The sequence below is a fragment of the Corylus avellana genome, chromosome 3 (assembly GCF_965113065.1).
Source record: "Corylus avellana chromosome 3, dhCorAvel1.hap1.2, whole genome shotgun sequence".
Lineage (NCBI taxonomy): Eukaryota > Viridiplantae > Streptophyta > Magnoliopsida > Fagales > Betulaceae > Corylus > Corylus avellana.
In genome coordinates this window covers 6,979,581-6,993,994 of record NC_142492.1, presented here as the reverse complement: position 1 = coordinate 6,993,994, position 14,414 = coordinate 6,979,581, and the positions used below count along the sequence as shown (strand labels likewise).

Sequence of the window (14,414 nt, the reverse complement as noted above, 5' to 3'; positions counted from 1 at the left end):
GAATTTTATTTTAATTTGGGTTTGGGTAGGTTTGATGTTTTTTTTTTTAAGTGATGGCATTTGATGAGATTTCTTTGCCTTTGGTAAAAGCATTTTTCATTAATTAGTTTTGCTAGTCTAATTAGCATTCATTATGTTAATTAGTCCATTTGCTTTGAAAAAATGTATTTTATAATATTAAAAAAAAAAAAAAAAAGTTGAAGTGGATCAATATAAAAAAGCTTCAATTTTTAGCCCAAAAAACAAATATTTGGGTCCCAACAAAAAGTATTTGGTCCCTAAAACAACTCATTTTTAATAAATTATTTTAGCCCAACAAAAAGTATTTGAGCTCTCAAAAGTAAAAAAAACTCATTTTTGATTTTTGGCCCAACAAAATAAATCAATATAAAGCTCTCGGTTAAATCGGTTAACCGGTTTAACCGGACCGTTTAACCGTGTACCGTTTTAACCGAAATTATCGGTTAAAATTCTTATTGGTTCGGTATCGGTTAATAAACCGTTTAACCGAAAATTATCGGTTAATAACCGATAAGGTCCTTAACCGGACCGTTTTGACCGATACCCAGGCCGGGCCTAAACAATTTAGTCGTAACAAGGACACTAATACGAAGCGGTTGAGCCTCTGGCAGGATAGCCTCCCTCCACCCTCCAGGTTGAGGTTCCGAAAAGAAAACGAGAGAGCACAGGAATTACGTAAGAGCTAAACAAGTGTCTCTCTGCGTGAAATAATAACAGACGTCAAATCAAATCAGAGGGCGATCCGAATAGCAGAGATGGGGGAGAATTCAGAGGCGACGTTGGAGGAGTCGGCGAAGAATATAGAGGAACAAGTAGGAAGAGTGGTCGAGCAGGCAAAGGAGCTGCAGGACTCGGCCGCATCTTTCATCTCCAAGACCTCCTCCGATGAGCAATCTCTCCGTCACCGCGCGCTGTCCCTTGACTCCTCCATCCGCCGCCTCCGCTCCTTGCTCAACTCTCTCCTCTCCCATAATCTTCTTCAGCCCAAGTTAGCCGACAAGGCAATTCACTCAATTGGATCGGATTGATCAATCATCCATATTTGTCAATTTTTATTTATTTATTTATTTTTATTAATGATTTATGATTTCACTCTTTAATTTAGATTTCTTTGTTTCCCTTCTGAACAGCTGCAAGAAGAATTAGAGAGAGCGACATGTGTTGTGGTTGATGGAGATGCTGCTTCGTTCCTTCCTGGCAAAGCTCAGGGTGCTTTTCCCTTTTCCTTTCTCTTCTCTTCTCTCCTTCCCTGTATGATTTTATTATTATTATTATTATTAGTACAAGTGGTATTTTGATTATAAAGTCTGTTAATTTCTATCTGATACGCGACGACAGGCGGGTTTCTGAGGAAGTTTCTGGGTCCTATCAATGTGCGCGCCTCTCGCAAAGACGTCCAGCTGAAGGTTAAAGAGGAGTACAACAGTTACAGAGTATTGGTTCTTTTCACTCTCAACTGCATCATGTCTTCTTTTTTATTCTCGAAGCATGTTTGCATGACAAATTCTCTTCCTTCAGGTTGATGACACATGCTAACAAATTCACTTTTCTTTTCCTCAAAATCTGATCCATATATTCGAGCACAAGTAGACTTCACCTTCTATAAAGATCAAGTTTCTTCTACTTCTGCTCAAGTGCTATCGAGCTTTTGTCTATCATATTTCTTGTGCATTTTCCGTGTATCCCAAACTGAAAACAAATGCCAAAGTGAACCTTGGTGTGGTTCCTGAAGAAGCTTCACTCACAGTCGATTCTCTTTTATCTCTTTGGACCAGGATAAAACCGCCCTTCTGTTTCTCTTTTTCCCAGCAACTCTACTTATTCTAAGATCTTGGATTTGGGACGGATGCTTGCCAGCGTTTCCTGTTCAGCTGTACCAGGTATCCCCCTAGTTAAACTTCTTCATGTCTGATTTGAAGATTCATTTACAGTTTAATATGGACCTTACTTTTTTCCAGGCTTGGCTTTTGTTCCTCTACACTGGTTTGGCATTGCGAGAAAACATTTTGAGGGTGAACGGAAGTGATATTCGTCCATGGTAAACATGCACACAATCTTTCCTGGCATTGAGTTTTGGCTTAACAATGACCATGTTTCTTGTACTCTTATTTACATAAATAGAACAATCTGAATTGATAATGTGTGAAAAATGGTCTTTAAGTTATATATCACAAAACATCAATGTTTAATTTCAGTGATGACTTAAATTTACAATACCTTTTACTAAATCTTCAATTTATCTGGCGCCTACTGGTTCCTCATGAAGGTGAATGCATTTCACCCTGAAGATGCACTGTTTGAAACTTTATATGAACTACATGTGATGACTTTGTTTATATTGTGATCGTTGAATCTTGCATCTAAACTTATGGTTTATGACTTACAAGTGTAATCTAGTTTAGCCTGCCATCTGTTTTGTTGAGGCTGAGTTTTTTCAACTAATTGGGAACCCCTCAAATGTTGGGGACACCCAAATTTCTGTAGACCATCTTCTGATATTGTTCGTAGAGCTGATGAAGCCAGACTTGAGTTGACTTACAAAATGACATGTTGGAGTCAATATGTTATCTAGATAAGCAAACTTACTTCTAAATTGATTGAATATATTTCCAGTTTTAGCATAAGTTGTTAGCTTGTTGTGTGCTTGACATATTGTTGGGCCACACTAGCAATTTTAGCTTTTGGAACTTGGAAGTAATGGTTCACCACCAGGGCTTGGTGTTAGGTCTTAGGGATCTCCATTTGGATAATTTCTCGTGGCTTTGCAAGTGCAAGGCCTGCACTTAAATCAGGTTTGTTGCGGTCTGCTATATATATATATATATATATATATATATATATATATATATATATGACATGCTTGATGATATACATGATTGGTCCACTTTTTGGGACTAATGGTTCATCAACATGAATTCGGGGCCGGGGTTGTTTGGTGAGGTCTTTGACTTAGGTCTTGGTGACCCCCTTCCAGCTTATTTCTTTTGTTTTGCAAGGCATACATTTGGATCAGGGTTCAGGGTTTGTTGGACAGTTGGTATGTCTTGGGAAATGGGGGGCTGTCAGTGTGTGTTATGCTGGATATACTTGATTGGTCCACCTCCTAACAGCTTAAACTAGAAAAAGTGAAAGGGTGCAACCCAATGACACAAGAAGCATATAAGAGAGACATCTAACTAGAAGAAAAAAAAAATCAAGAAAATCATTAAAATTAGTAATATGAAGGCACTCAAAGGTGGCTGTCCAGTGGTATAAGGTTTTGAGGAAAAAGTCCTTTAGATCCACCACCATTCTTTTGTAATCCTCAAAACTATGATAATTTCTTTATCTCCAAGTACACCACATTAAGCAAGGCGGGATCATCTTCCGCACTGCTACCCTTTGAGAGAGCCACACTGCCCTTTCCACAAGCAAAGAGATCTACCACATGCCTAGGCATAACCTTCTGTAACTCATAAAGGCCGAAGATAGAACTCCATAAGGCATCAGAAATCTGGCAATGGAATAAGAGGTGATCTACGAATTCCTCACTTGTTGTTTAATAACAAAAATAATTTTGGGATCAAAGGTTTTGTTTTCTTGTATTTATTTTTTGAAGTAAGCTTTCATCTATTATCACTAAGGTCTTCCAGGCCATCTGGACTACTAGAGAATAACAGGAAAATATCTAGGTGCACTTTTCCTAATTTTTCTATCTTCTCTTGTCCCACTATGCTTTATGGAGTATTGAGTGGTGTTGCCTTGAATTTGGTTTATTTCAGTGCGTATTGGTTGGTGGTGGTCAACACTTGGCTTAAATTATTAAATACTGTTATAAATGGCTGACAGTTTTGGATTCCTCCACCAGTCCCAAAGTTAATTGGGATTGATTTACTCAACTTTTAGCATTTCGAGAAGTATCAAATCCTAAAAGCAAAGTCTGGACCTCAAAGCTTGAATCAAACTGGTTGAATGGTGAAGTCTGAAACAAACTAGCCATCTTTTTATCCCTTCATATTCTCACTTTAGTCTTTGTATTTTCGGTATTTATATGCTGCTTTCGGGCCTACTATAGCATATATTGTTTTTTTTTTGTCATTAATTGGTACATGCACTCTTTATACGCGCTTTTGTGTTGGTTATCTCACGTTATTCATGGTGAAGGATGTTCGATCTTGTCCATGTCAAAGTTTTGGCTCATGCCAGAAGATTTAGTCTAGGTGTTGCCTGCATGATGAGGGGTTAAGGAAAAATCTGTGCTAGGTCTGTAGTTCTGCTGCATCTACCATATAAATGAATATAGAGGGGCTGTAAAGTACAATATAGGGAACAATAAATGTGTCTGGTGACAATAGTAACCATTGCCATTGCTTTGGTTTGGCTCAAAAAAGTCTAACGTAGTGAAAGTCTACGCTGGATTTAGTCCTCTAAAGGGGGGTGTGGAGAGGTTCTGATGTGTTTTATGAGCGTGTTAGGTTTGATGTTGGGGATGGTCAGTGAATTCATTTTTGGCCTGATGTTTGGTATTTTGATATTCCCTTGGAGACTATGGGCTCCAAAATAATGGATTAAGCTCTATATGAATTTCAGTACAGCTCAATTTATCCTGTAATTTACTGGGAGCTCATGTAGTAGCCCATGCCAGATAAATCATATTCTGGGCAGTTCAGAGATGAAAGATGATCTGTTGTGTTCAATGTGGTGTAAATGGTGCAGGAGGTAAAGTCATCCTTTTGAGCGTGTTAACCATCCCTTGGAGTGTTTTGCTCCATTTTTAGTAACTTGACAAGTTTTGAGGCCCAAAAACAAAGTCTTAACATCGAAACTTAACTTAGAGAGGTTGAATGGTGATGTTCCAAGACAAACTAGCCATTTTTTTGTCTCTTCACTTTTATTTTTTATTTTATTTTTTCGTAAGTTACACACGCACCCGGTGAGTCTTGAATCCATGACCTCGCCCTCTACCTTGTTACAAAAGGAGGAAGTACCATTTGAACTAAAGCTTATTGGTGCTTTGTCTCACCGTGTTCTCACTTTGCTTTTGGTTTTGTCGTAATTTAGTATAAAGAATCTATCTTTGATGATACTCTGGCCTACTATTGCATACAATGTTTTTGACATTATTCAGTACATGCACTTTTCTTAAAAAAAAAAAAAAAAAAAAAAGTAATCAAAATATCATTAAAAGTACAGGGTGCCCTCAAGTACACAATAAGTATATAAGAGAAGCCACCTAGTTAGTAAGAGTAAAAAGAACAAGAAAATCATGATAACTAATCACCAATAGAGAAACAAAAGCAGCTATTCAAAGATACAGTGTGTTGAAAAGTAAATATTTAATCTCCTCCAAAGTCCTCTTACGGTCCTAAAATTTTTTATTATTCCTTTCCCTCTATAAACACCACAAAAGGCACGAAGGCACTATCTTTCACATAGTAGCACTCCGAGTGTTGCTGGTGGTCCACCAACAAACATACAAGTTGACTATTCGTCTAGGCATAACCCAAGACAGCCCAAATCAACTGAAGAAAACATTCTAAATGGCACAAGCAACCTCACAATGAAGAAGAAGATTCACAGACTCATTCCTTTTCGACGTGCACTCCTTTTATTGTTTTGAGTTGGTTATTTCATGTTATTCATGGTTAATGATGTTCAAATTTTGAGTATTTCATGGTTTTGGTTTATACTGGAAGATTTAATCTAGGTATTGCATGCATCATGGGTGGTGAAGTGAGGAACAATCTGAGCTGGTCCTTAATTTTGCTACATCTAGTATGTGAATGAATATAAAGAGACTATAATTCACAATAAAGAGTACTATAAATGTGTATGATAACAATAGTAGTCATTCTCATTGCTCTGGTTTGAGGTGAAAAAGCCTAACATAGTGAAGGTTCTCACATGGGGTTTAGTCTTTGAAAGGGAGTGAAGAGAGGTTCGGATATGTTTTATCTGTATGCTAGATTTGATGTTAGGGATGGTCAGAGAATTCACTTTAGCATGATATTTGGTCTTTAGAGATTCCTTAGAACTGTTCCTCTGGGTTTCTTTAAAGTACTGCAGATTGGAAGACATCAATGGCTAGCTGCAGAAAAAGTTATGGTGAAATATTTTCTTGGAACACATGATTTGTTAAAGTGCAAGATTGGGAGTTGGAATGGGTGGATACCTCTTTTTAACCTTCTGTATTCAGAAAATCCATGAAGAGTTGGAGAGGATTCTTTGATTTGGAGTTTTTCTAGGAATGAGAAATTTGAGGTCAATCTTTGTTAGGTACTGAGACTAGGGTTGTCAATTGAACTAATCTAGCCAAACCCCACTTTTTTGGCTAAACAATTAATGGATTGAGCTCCATATGAGTTTGAATTTGGCTGAGTTCAGACATGAAAGCTGTTCCAATGTGTTTGATGTGGTGTAAATGGTGTGGGAGGTAAAAGTCATACTTTTGAGTGTGTTCACCACACACAGCCTGGAGTTTCTTTTCTTGAGATCATTTTTAGGTGTTGCAAATACCTTGAACTTTAGAGTTCATTTTCTGTTTCTTCAAGGTTCGCTATTTGCCCGTGTACTTCCTTCGACTAGGGCTTTCACATGTTTTTACTGATAAAATTTTCTATGCTTTCCTGTAAAGAAAATCAACGTGGTATTGTTGTCAATATCCACACTGAAGATATTGCGAACAAATGTTTTTATTTCACAGGTGGATATACCATCACTACCTTGCTATGCTTATGGCCCTCGTTAGTCTGACATGGGAGATTAAAGGACAACCAAATTGTGCCCAAAAGCAGGTTATTTTTGTTTGCTTATTTGTTAACCATAACATTTGTTCTGTATGTAACTTCTAGTTAAATTTTGTGCAGAGAGGGGTTCAACTTTTCCTACAATGGGCAATGATGCAAGGAGTTGCAATGCTTTTACAAAATAGATATCAACGCCAGAGACTCTATACTCGTATTGCATTGGGAAAGGTGCCAATCCAAATTGTCTCTGCAGCTAAAAATTTTCCGTTTTCTGTCTTGCCATGTTTTATCTCAATTGTAGATCATTATGCACATTTTGACCCCTAATCTTCAACCCCCCGTCTCTCCTTTGTCCTTTGATCTTCCATGTTATTGCAATTACAGATCTCCATGTTTGTGAACATATGGTTCCCCACTTTATTTTACTATTATTTTCAGGCTAAAAGGATGGATGTTGTCTGGGGAGAAACAGCCGGTGTGGATGGCCAACTATGGCTATTGTGTCCCATACTTTTCATTTTGCAGGTGATTTACACAAATTCTTTGTTGTTAATTTTCAAAAATTTACTGAAGCATTTTAGTAACATTATTCATTTAAAGATGAATATAACCTATTACATAAGACTTAATTAATAAAATAAGTACAATCCCTAGTGGATTGCAGTTCCTTGTCTTCCATTGAGCTAGTAGTACTGTGAAATCACGTAACATCCTAGGGAACTCTTATTTATATATTTATTATTTTTTTTTTCTAAGCAAATACAAAGGAAACATAACAAAGAAACAACAAAGAATGTTACTAAGGATAAAATTTCTGGCTGAATAGACTCTTGGCTGTCTAAACACCTCTCATTTTATTTTTCAAATCCATTGGTCCCAAATTTTTATTGTTCCCAATAGGGTGATTAAATCCATTTAGAAGAAATTCAACAGATTCCTTTGGAATGGCAATGACTCAAGTTTTGCCAAGGCCAAATTTGCTTGGGATCATTTATGTGTTCCTAAGAGGGAGGGTGGTTTGGGGTTAAAAAAGTCAGAGGATTGGAATAAGGATGCCATCCTTAACCATATTTAGAATATTTTTGCTAAATCAGGTTCTTTGTGGGTAGCTTGGGTTATAACGAATTTAATCAAAGGTAAAAGCTTAATTAAAATCCATGCTACTTAGAGTCGAAGAAAAATCCTTAAACTTATGGAGATTACTAAAAAAATTAGTGAGAAACATCCAATGCCACTTTTAATGATATGAGTATTGGTAAATATTCAAAGCAAACTTCCTTTTATTAGTATTGGTGGAAGGGATACTCCTATTTGGTTGGCTTCTAAGTCTAGTTCTTACTCAAGTAGAGATACATGGGAAGAAATTAGAGTGAAACATCCAATAGTGGAGTGGTGGAACCTGATTTGGTATTTTTTTGGCTATTCCAAAGCATTCTTTTATTTTGTGATTGGCAGTGAAGAATAGCATAACTACTGGAGACAGAATTTTGAAGTGGGGAGGCCAAGGGGATTTTAAATGTCTTTTTTGTAGAAACTGCATTGAATGTAGGGAACATCTCTTTTTTGGTTGTGATTTCTGTAAAAGGGTTTGGAGGGCTGTTATTCATAGATGCTTCTGTTTGAGTGTTCTTGATGTTTGGGAAGATATTCTGGATAAGGGCATTAAAGATTGGCAGGGAAAACGCCTCAAAGCTGTCCGATGTCGTCTTTTGGTGCGGCTGTGTATCACATTTGGAGGTTAAGGAATGATGTGAAATTTGGGAATCCTTTGATTTCAGAGGAGAAATTAGTGCAAAGGATTTGTTGGAGGTTAGATCCAGGATTTTGTGGAAAGGAAGGTTCAAAAATAATGATTTGAACAAGGCTCTTTGTGCAAGGTGGAATATTCCTCTCTCTGTTCTGGTCTAGCCTGGTAGCCCTTGTGATGGCTTGCTGTTTTGGTATCTGGTTTGAAGATTTGCTGTCTCTGTTTACTCTGAGCGAACCAGGTCTTTGAGCAGTATTCCTGGTGCAGTGTGTTTTGATACTGAGTGTTTGCTGGCTCAATGCTATTGTGGCTGCGTCTGATGCTGCAGTGGCTAAGTTGAGGAGCTGCCATAGCAGAGTTGCTGTCTGTGTGGCCACTTGGTTGCTTGCTTGTTGCTGGTTCTGCTTAGTGATTTTTAGAAGGGGTTGATGGTTGCTGATGCTGCACTTCAGATAAATGTTTGTTTGCCTGATTTTGTTTGTTGTTGGCTTTCCTTTGTGAGTTGGATAGGTGTGATGTTTGTTGTTTAGCCAGAGGGAGTAAATTGTATAGATAATTGCTCCTTTGTTGCTTTACTTCGAGTGGCTTTTTTTTGTGTGGCTTGTTTGCTAGTGTTGTAGCCTGATTGCATAAGGAGTTCTAGCATGATTAAATCTAAAACTTGATTAAGTTTAATTAAGCTTTGTTGGGTAAATGGTTATGGCGGTATGCTATGGAGAGGGAGGCGTTATGGCGTTTGTGGTGGAAGCAAAATATGATAGTTTGAGTGGTGGTTGGTGTTTTAAGGAGGTAGCAAGGCCTTTTGGTGTTGGAGTGTGGAAACATGTTAGAAGGCGGTGGGAAGTTTTCTCAAAATATATTAGATATGAAGTGGGCTATGGATCTAAGATTCGGTTCTAGCATGATATTTGGTGTGGGGATCAGCCATTGAAGGAAGCTTTTCAGGAGTTATTTAGTATTGCTCGTAAGGAGGCGTACATTGTGGACATGCAATTTTCCATTATTCAGTGGAATGTGTTTTTGTCAGATCTATACAAGATTGGGAGGTAGATTTGGTGCTTACATTTTTTGGTGCGTTATTTTCCCTCAGATGGAGAAGAGGTAGTGGATTGTATTTGGTGGATTCCTTCAAAGAGGAAGAGGTTTGAAGTGAGATCGTTTTTTCATGAGTTATCTACTGCGGATGGTTTTTCTTTTCCTTAGAGGAATATTTGGAAAGTTAAAGTCCCTTTGAGAGTGAGATTTTTTTGGTGTGTGGATAACAGCTCATGGTAAAATTTTAACATTGGATAATTTGGAAAAGGCAAGAGTAATAGTGGTGGAATAGTGTTGCACATGTAGGAGGAGTGGAAATCTATTGATAATTTTTTACTCCATTGCTAAGTGGCAAGAGAATTATGGAGTGCAACTCTTCGAATTCCAATGGGTTATGTCTGCAAGGGTGATACGGTTAGATTGTTGGCAAGGTTAGGTAGGTAGTCGTTCAGTTCTAGATGTGTGGAGGATAGCCCCGTTGTGCTTAATGGGGAGCATATGGAGAGAAAGAATGCAAGATGTTTTGAAGATTGTGAGAAGACGAAGGAAGAGCTCAAGAACATCCTGGTCAAATTGCGTCTTAGTTGGATAGTGGAGTAAAATATTTCTCAATCTTCTAACTTTTCAGAATATGTGAATATTTTTTGTTTGTCTTTTAGCATGTAAGGGGGACTCTCTTCATATACATCGTGTGTAATAAGGTTGTGCCCTTCTGCATTTATCAATGAAATGAATTATTTATCAAAAAAAAGTTCTAGCATGATTGTTGGAGTGTGTAATATTCTTTGTTTGGTTGTTAATAAAATTCATTAAAAAAAAAAAAGGTGTTACTAAGGGGAGGTTTAAGGTCAAGGGGGAGGAGTAATGGGGTCAAGGGGGGGGGGGGGGGGTGTTTAAGCTCATTGATCGGGGGAGGGGAGGGACAAAGTGAGAATACCTCAAGTGATAAGGTTGGAAACGTTCCATCTCTTCAAATTTTGTGCAACAAAGTTGGTTCTACGATGGATCTTACGAATAGACCTGGATGGGGTTTTGCCTTTAATAATAGGCTCAATTTGCCAATCTTGGGTGTTTCTAGTATAGGATTGCAATGCATAGGTACCAATCAATGAATCTCCTTCCACCATATTTCTATCGAAGCCTAGTTGAGATGATTTTTTGATGGCTAGAAGGGCGGCTTTCACTTCTCCTTTTGTAGGATCCTCGTTTGGGGTTTTATCTGTCCACACATGTAATATTGGGGGACTCGTAGTTTGGTGGAATATTCAAGTTAATCATTCCTACAAATAAAACTGTTTTTTTCAGGCTTTATGTGATTTTTTTTTTTTTTTTTGTTACTAAGTGGTAATATAATATATTGCATGACCTATACACAGCTACTGTGAAAAGGTTTGTTTTGGGAACCTAAAAGTCATGTCAGCTGAAGGTAGGCTGACAGATTATTATTTTTTTCTTTCAAGTGTGTGTTGGGTTTTTTGATGCAGCATGGCATAGTAGGAAACTGAATCTGCAAGCACCATAGCTTTCAACTCCCACAAATCCAAGAAAAATCAAGAAATTGCAAAAAAACTGAAAAAAAATACTCATTGGGTGTTTCTTATTGAGAAAACTGATAAAATATAAAGTATGGGCGTCCAAACCGTCCATATTGAGCTTAAATAAAAGTAGGGTCGCAACCATGAAAATAAAATTACAAAACTACCCTGCCCCAAGTTCGGTCGGACCAACATTAAGTTTGATCAAATGAGGCAAACCATCACATTCTCGATCGAAATATAAACTGAATTCCTCAAAAATTTGTACTAGTGGACCTCATCACTTTGTTTGAACGAGCTACGATCAAACTATCGACTGAAGCTCTCAACACGTAGTGCTGAGCAACATCCCATGGTTTCACTCAAACGAGCTATGATTGATCTATAGACTGAAGCTCTGGAATTAGTACTAAGCAACATCCATGATAGGAAAGGAACCTAAGTTATGATACCAACTGATGCAATGTGGCATAGTGGGAAGTTAAATCTTTAAGCACTATATAACTCACAATTCTTCCACAAATCCAAGAAATATCAAGGAATTGCAGGAAACTGAAGAAAAATCACTCCCCGAGTGTTCCTTATTGAGAAAACTGATAAGTATAAAGTTTGGGCGGCCAAGCAGTCCATATTGAGCTTAAGTGGAAGTAGGGTCGCATGCCTAAAACTAAAATTACAAAACTATTCTGCTACAAGTTTGGCCAAATGAACATCAAGTTTGATCGAACGAGACAACATCGTATTCTCAATCAAACGAAATTTGATTGAAATATCGACTGAAGCTCTCAGGATTTGTATTAGTGGACTTCATCACTTCAGTCAAATGAGCTACGATCGAACTATCAACCGAAGATGTCCGGATTTAGTATTGAGCAGCATTCCATGGTTTTGTTTGAAAGAGATTTACATATCAGTCGAGCGAAACTCTTTACCTCAAATTTCTTCACTAAGTTATTTGTTACTTGATCTACATCATTTTCTCGATTTGCATAAAAATCAATGATCTTTTCATCTTTATAATATATAGTTTGTTGAAGTTAGTACAGAGACATGAATTTAGTCATGGGTTTTCTGTTTGTGTGTTTCTGAACTTTATCTAGGGTTTTGAGGCATACGTCGGACTACTGTTGCTCAAGACTGCATTGGTTGGGGTTGTTTCTGAATGGCAGGTAATTTTTGTGGAAAAACTTCCTGTGCTCATCAGTTTAACCAAATGAAATAGTATTGGACATGAGAAATTACATTATTACTTATGCTGAAGCAATGTTTACTGACAGAAAGCTGTTATTGGCAGGTGTTTTTTTGTGGGATCGTTCTAGTTATAATGGCTGTTGGGAACTTTTCAAATACAGTGGAGACACTCCTGGTCAAGTCAAGATTTAAGGCAAAGATGAAAAGAAGTAAGAGCAAGCAGGACCTGCAATAGACCGTCCCTAATTATCAGAATTAGTCTTCTGCCCAAAGCTTTTTACAGGATCCCATTTTTGGAGTGTTATTCTGGGTCGAACGTGTTTTATAGAAGCTAAGGCAGTACAAATTGCTTCACAAATCTTCATTTTGGCTTTTGTACGTTCACCTTTATAATGTGTAGCCTTGAACTCTTGCTGAAGAGTCTGAGAATGAATGCATTTGAATTGCTGTGATTTTGTGTAGTACTACTTGATCCACCTAGTTCTGTCCCATGTACTTTTGTTTTCTTCTCTTCTCGTGAAGTTGGAATCAAGGTAAAGAGTGTTTATGTGAATCATGTAGAAAAGTATCACCATAAAAGAGACCTTTAGTTGGCGCTTCCTAATACTAAACCAGGGTTGGCTGAGATTAAGAAGAGGCCAGTTTAGCTGGTTTTTATCTAATTCTTTTTTCTTTTTTTTTTCTTTTCAGGTTTGGCTTCTACAAGAACTTAAGGGTTTCTTTTATTTCCTGCTGGAATGATCAGTTTGAGATGTGAACCTGGTGCTTTTATTTCCCTATAGTTGATCACTTTAGGGATCTGAATAGCCATAGAAATTCAATTAATTTCGTTCTATTGAGTATTAGCATGCATATTGGGCTCCATTTTTTGTGGTGAAACTATCTCAATATTTTTTGGTTGCCCGTGAAGGAAAACGTTAAAACTTGAACGTCGCTGACCTATGAGTTGTAGACAGTGCCTTGTAGTTGTAGTACTAGAGGTATCCTAACTGACTGCAGACGGAGGCTGCCCATGCAGAAGAAGACAATGTCCACCTGGCTGGAAAGATACTGTCTCTATATTAGATGCATTTATAATAGTGAGTAATTGAGTCTTTTTTATTTTTCAAGTAAATACAAATATAGACTCAGTAATCAGTATGTGGCGATTCGTGAACCCACGACACACAGTACTGGGCTACACCTCCTTGGGACCTCATCTACAACAAAAGTGCTTCTTATTTCTTAATTACAAAATGCACGTGCTTTGAAATTGGAATGACAAAGGATGGGGTTACAGTTACACCGTATACATAAATAATAAACTTACCTATTTAATATTTATGAGGGTGCGGTGAAGTAAATGAAAGTAGGATCAATAGGACACTATTCTGGTCCTATTCCTAATTACTTTCATGAAATGGAGAGGATCTTATGTCTTATCAAATGACGAGCAACATAAGTATTTTGCTTCTCCTTTTGTTGGCCAAGAATCTTGTTCCTCCATTGCTGATGCTGTTGAAGGGTTTTTGCTTACTTTCTTATATTTTGCTTTGTGATCTGTCTTGTATTTATGTTTGTTCTATTTTTCTTTTTTTGAGTTTTAATCTCCCATAGCTACTCTAGTTTGAAATTTTTGTGGAGATTGTTTCATCAACCAAAGATCGTTACTTCCTTTCAACGGATCCAGATGGGAATTCAGTGTCTTTCTTTCAACAACCTCCTTTTGGTCGGTGTTGCTGTTTCAAAGCTGGTCAGCTTGCTTCAAACATCACTTTGGTGGTGCCATTTCTTGGTTTGTTGACCAAGATCCAGAGGACCGGGCTATTTTTTGGCCCATTTCCTTTTTGTTTGTATTTTCTACATTGTATTACTGTTTTTGGTTTGTTATGGAGGGAACTCAACCCCTTTTTCGGTTTTTTGATTCCTTGTACCCTACCCTTATTTGCTTTAAAAATAATAATAATAATAAATAGGATACTTAATATTTATAGTTATTAACCAATATGAGTGTACATGTGGTTTTCCTTGAAAGCAACTGTTAATTATGATTAATTAATACGATCCATGTAAAAGGAGACTTGTCTATATATTCACATGGCCTTCCAGTACTTTTTGCATATTTTCAAACATTTATTTATTTATTTATTTTGTTAGGATCACATATTAATTCTCATTTAA

At 37.3% G+C, this 14,414-nt stretch overlaps 1 protein-coding gene across 1 annotated transcript; it reads left to right on the top strand.

Annotated features, from left to right (window-relative positions):
- The first annotated feature begins 631 nt into the window (after positions 1 to 631).
- Positions 632 to 12,706, top strand: LOC132173437 (uncharacterized). Its single transcript, XM_059584941.2, has 10 exons — positions 632 to 1,022; positions 1,152 to 1,230; positions 1,360 to 1,454; positions 1,797 to 1,901; positions 1,980 to 2,059; positions 6,704 to 6,794; positions 6,867 to 6,974; positions 7,185 to 7,271; positions 12,164 to 12,232; positions 12,358 to 12,706. Exons 1-10 carry the CDS (start codon positions 777 to 779, stop codon positions 12,487 to 12,489), a joined length of 1,092 nt encoding a protein of 363 aa, XP_059440924.1. The 5' UTR covers positions 632 to 776; the 3' UTR covers positions 12,490 to 12,706.
- Positions 12,707 to 14,414: the final 1,708 nt, after the last annotated feature.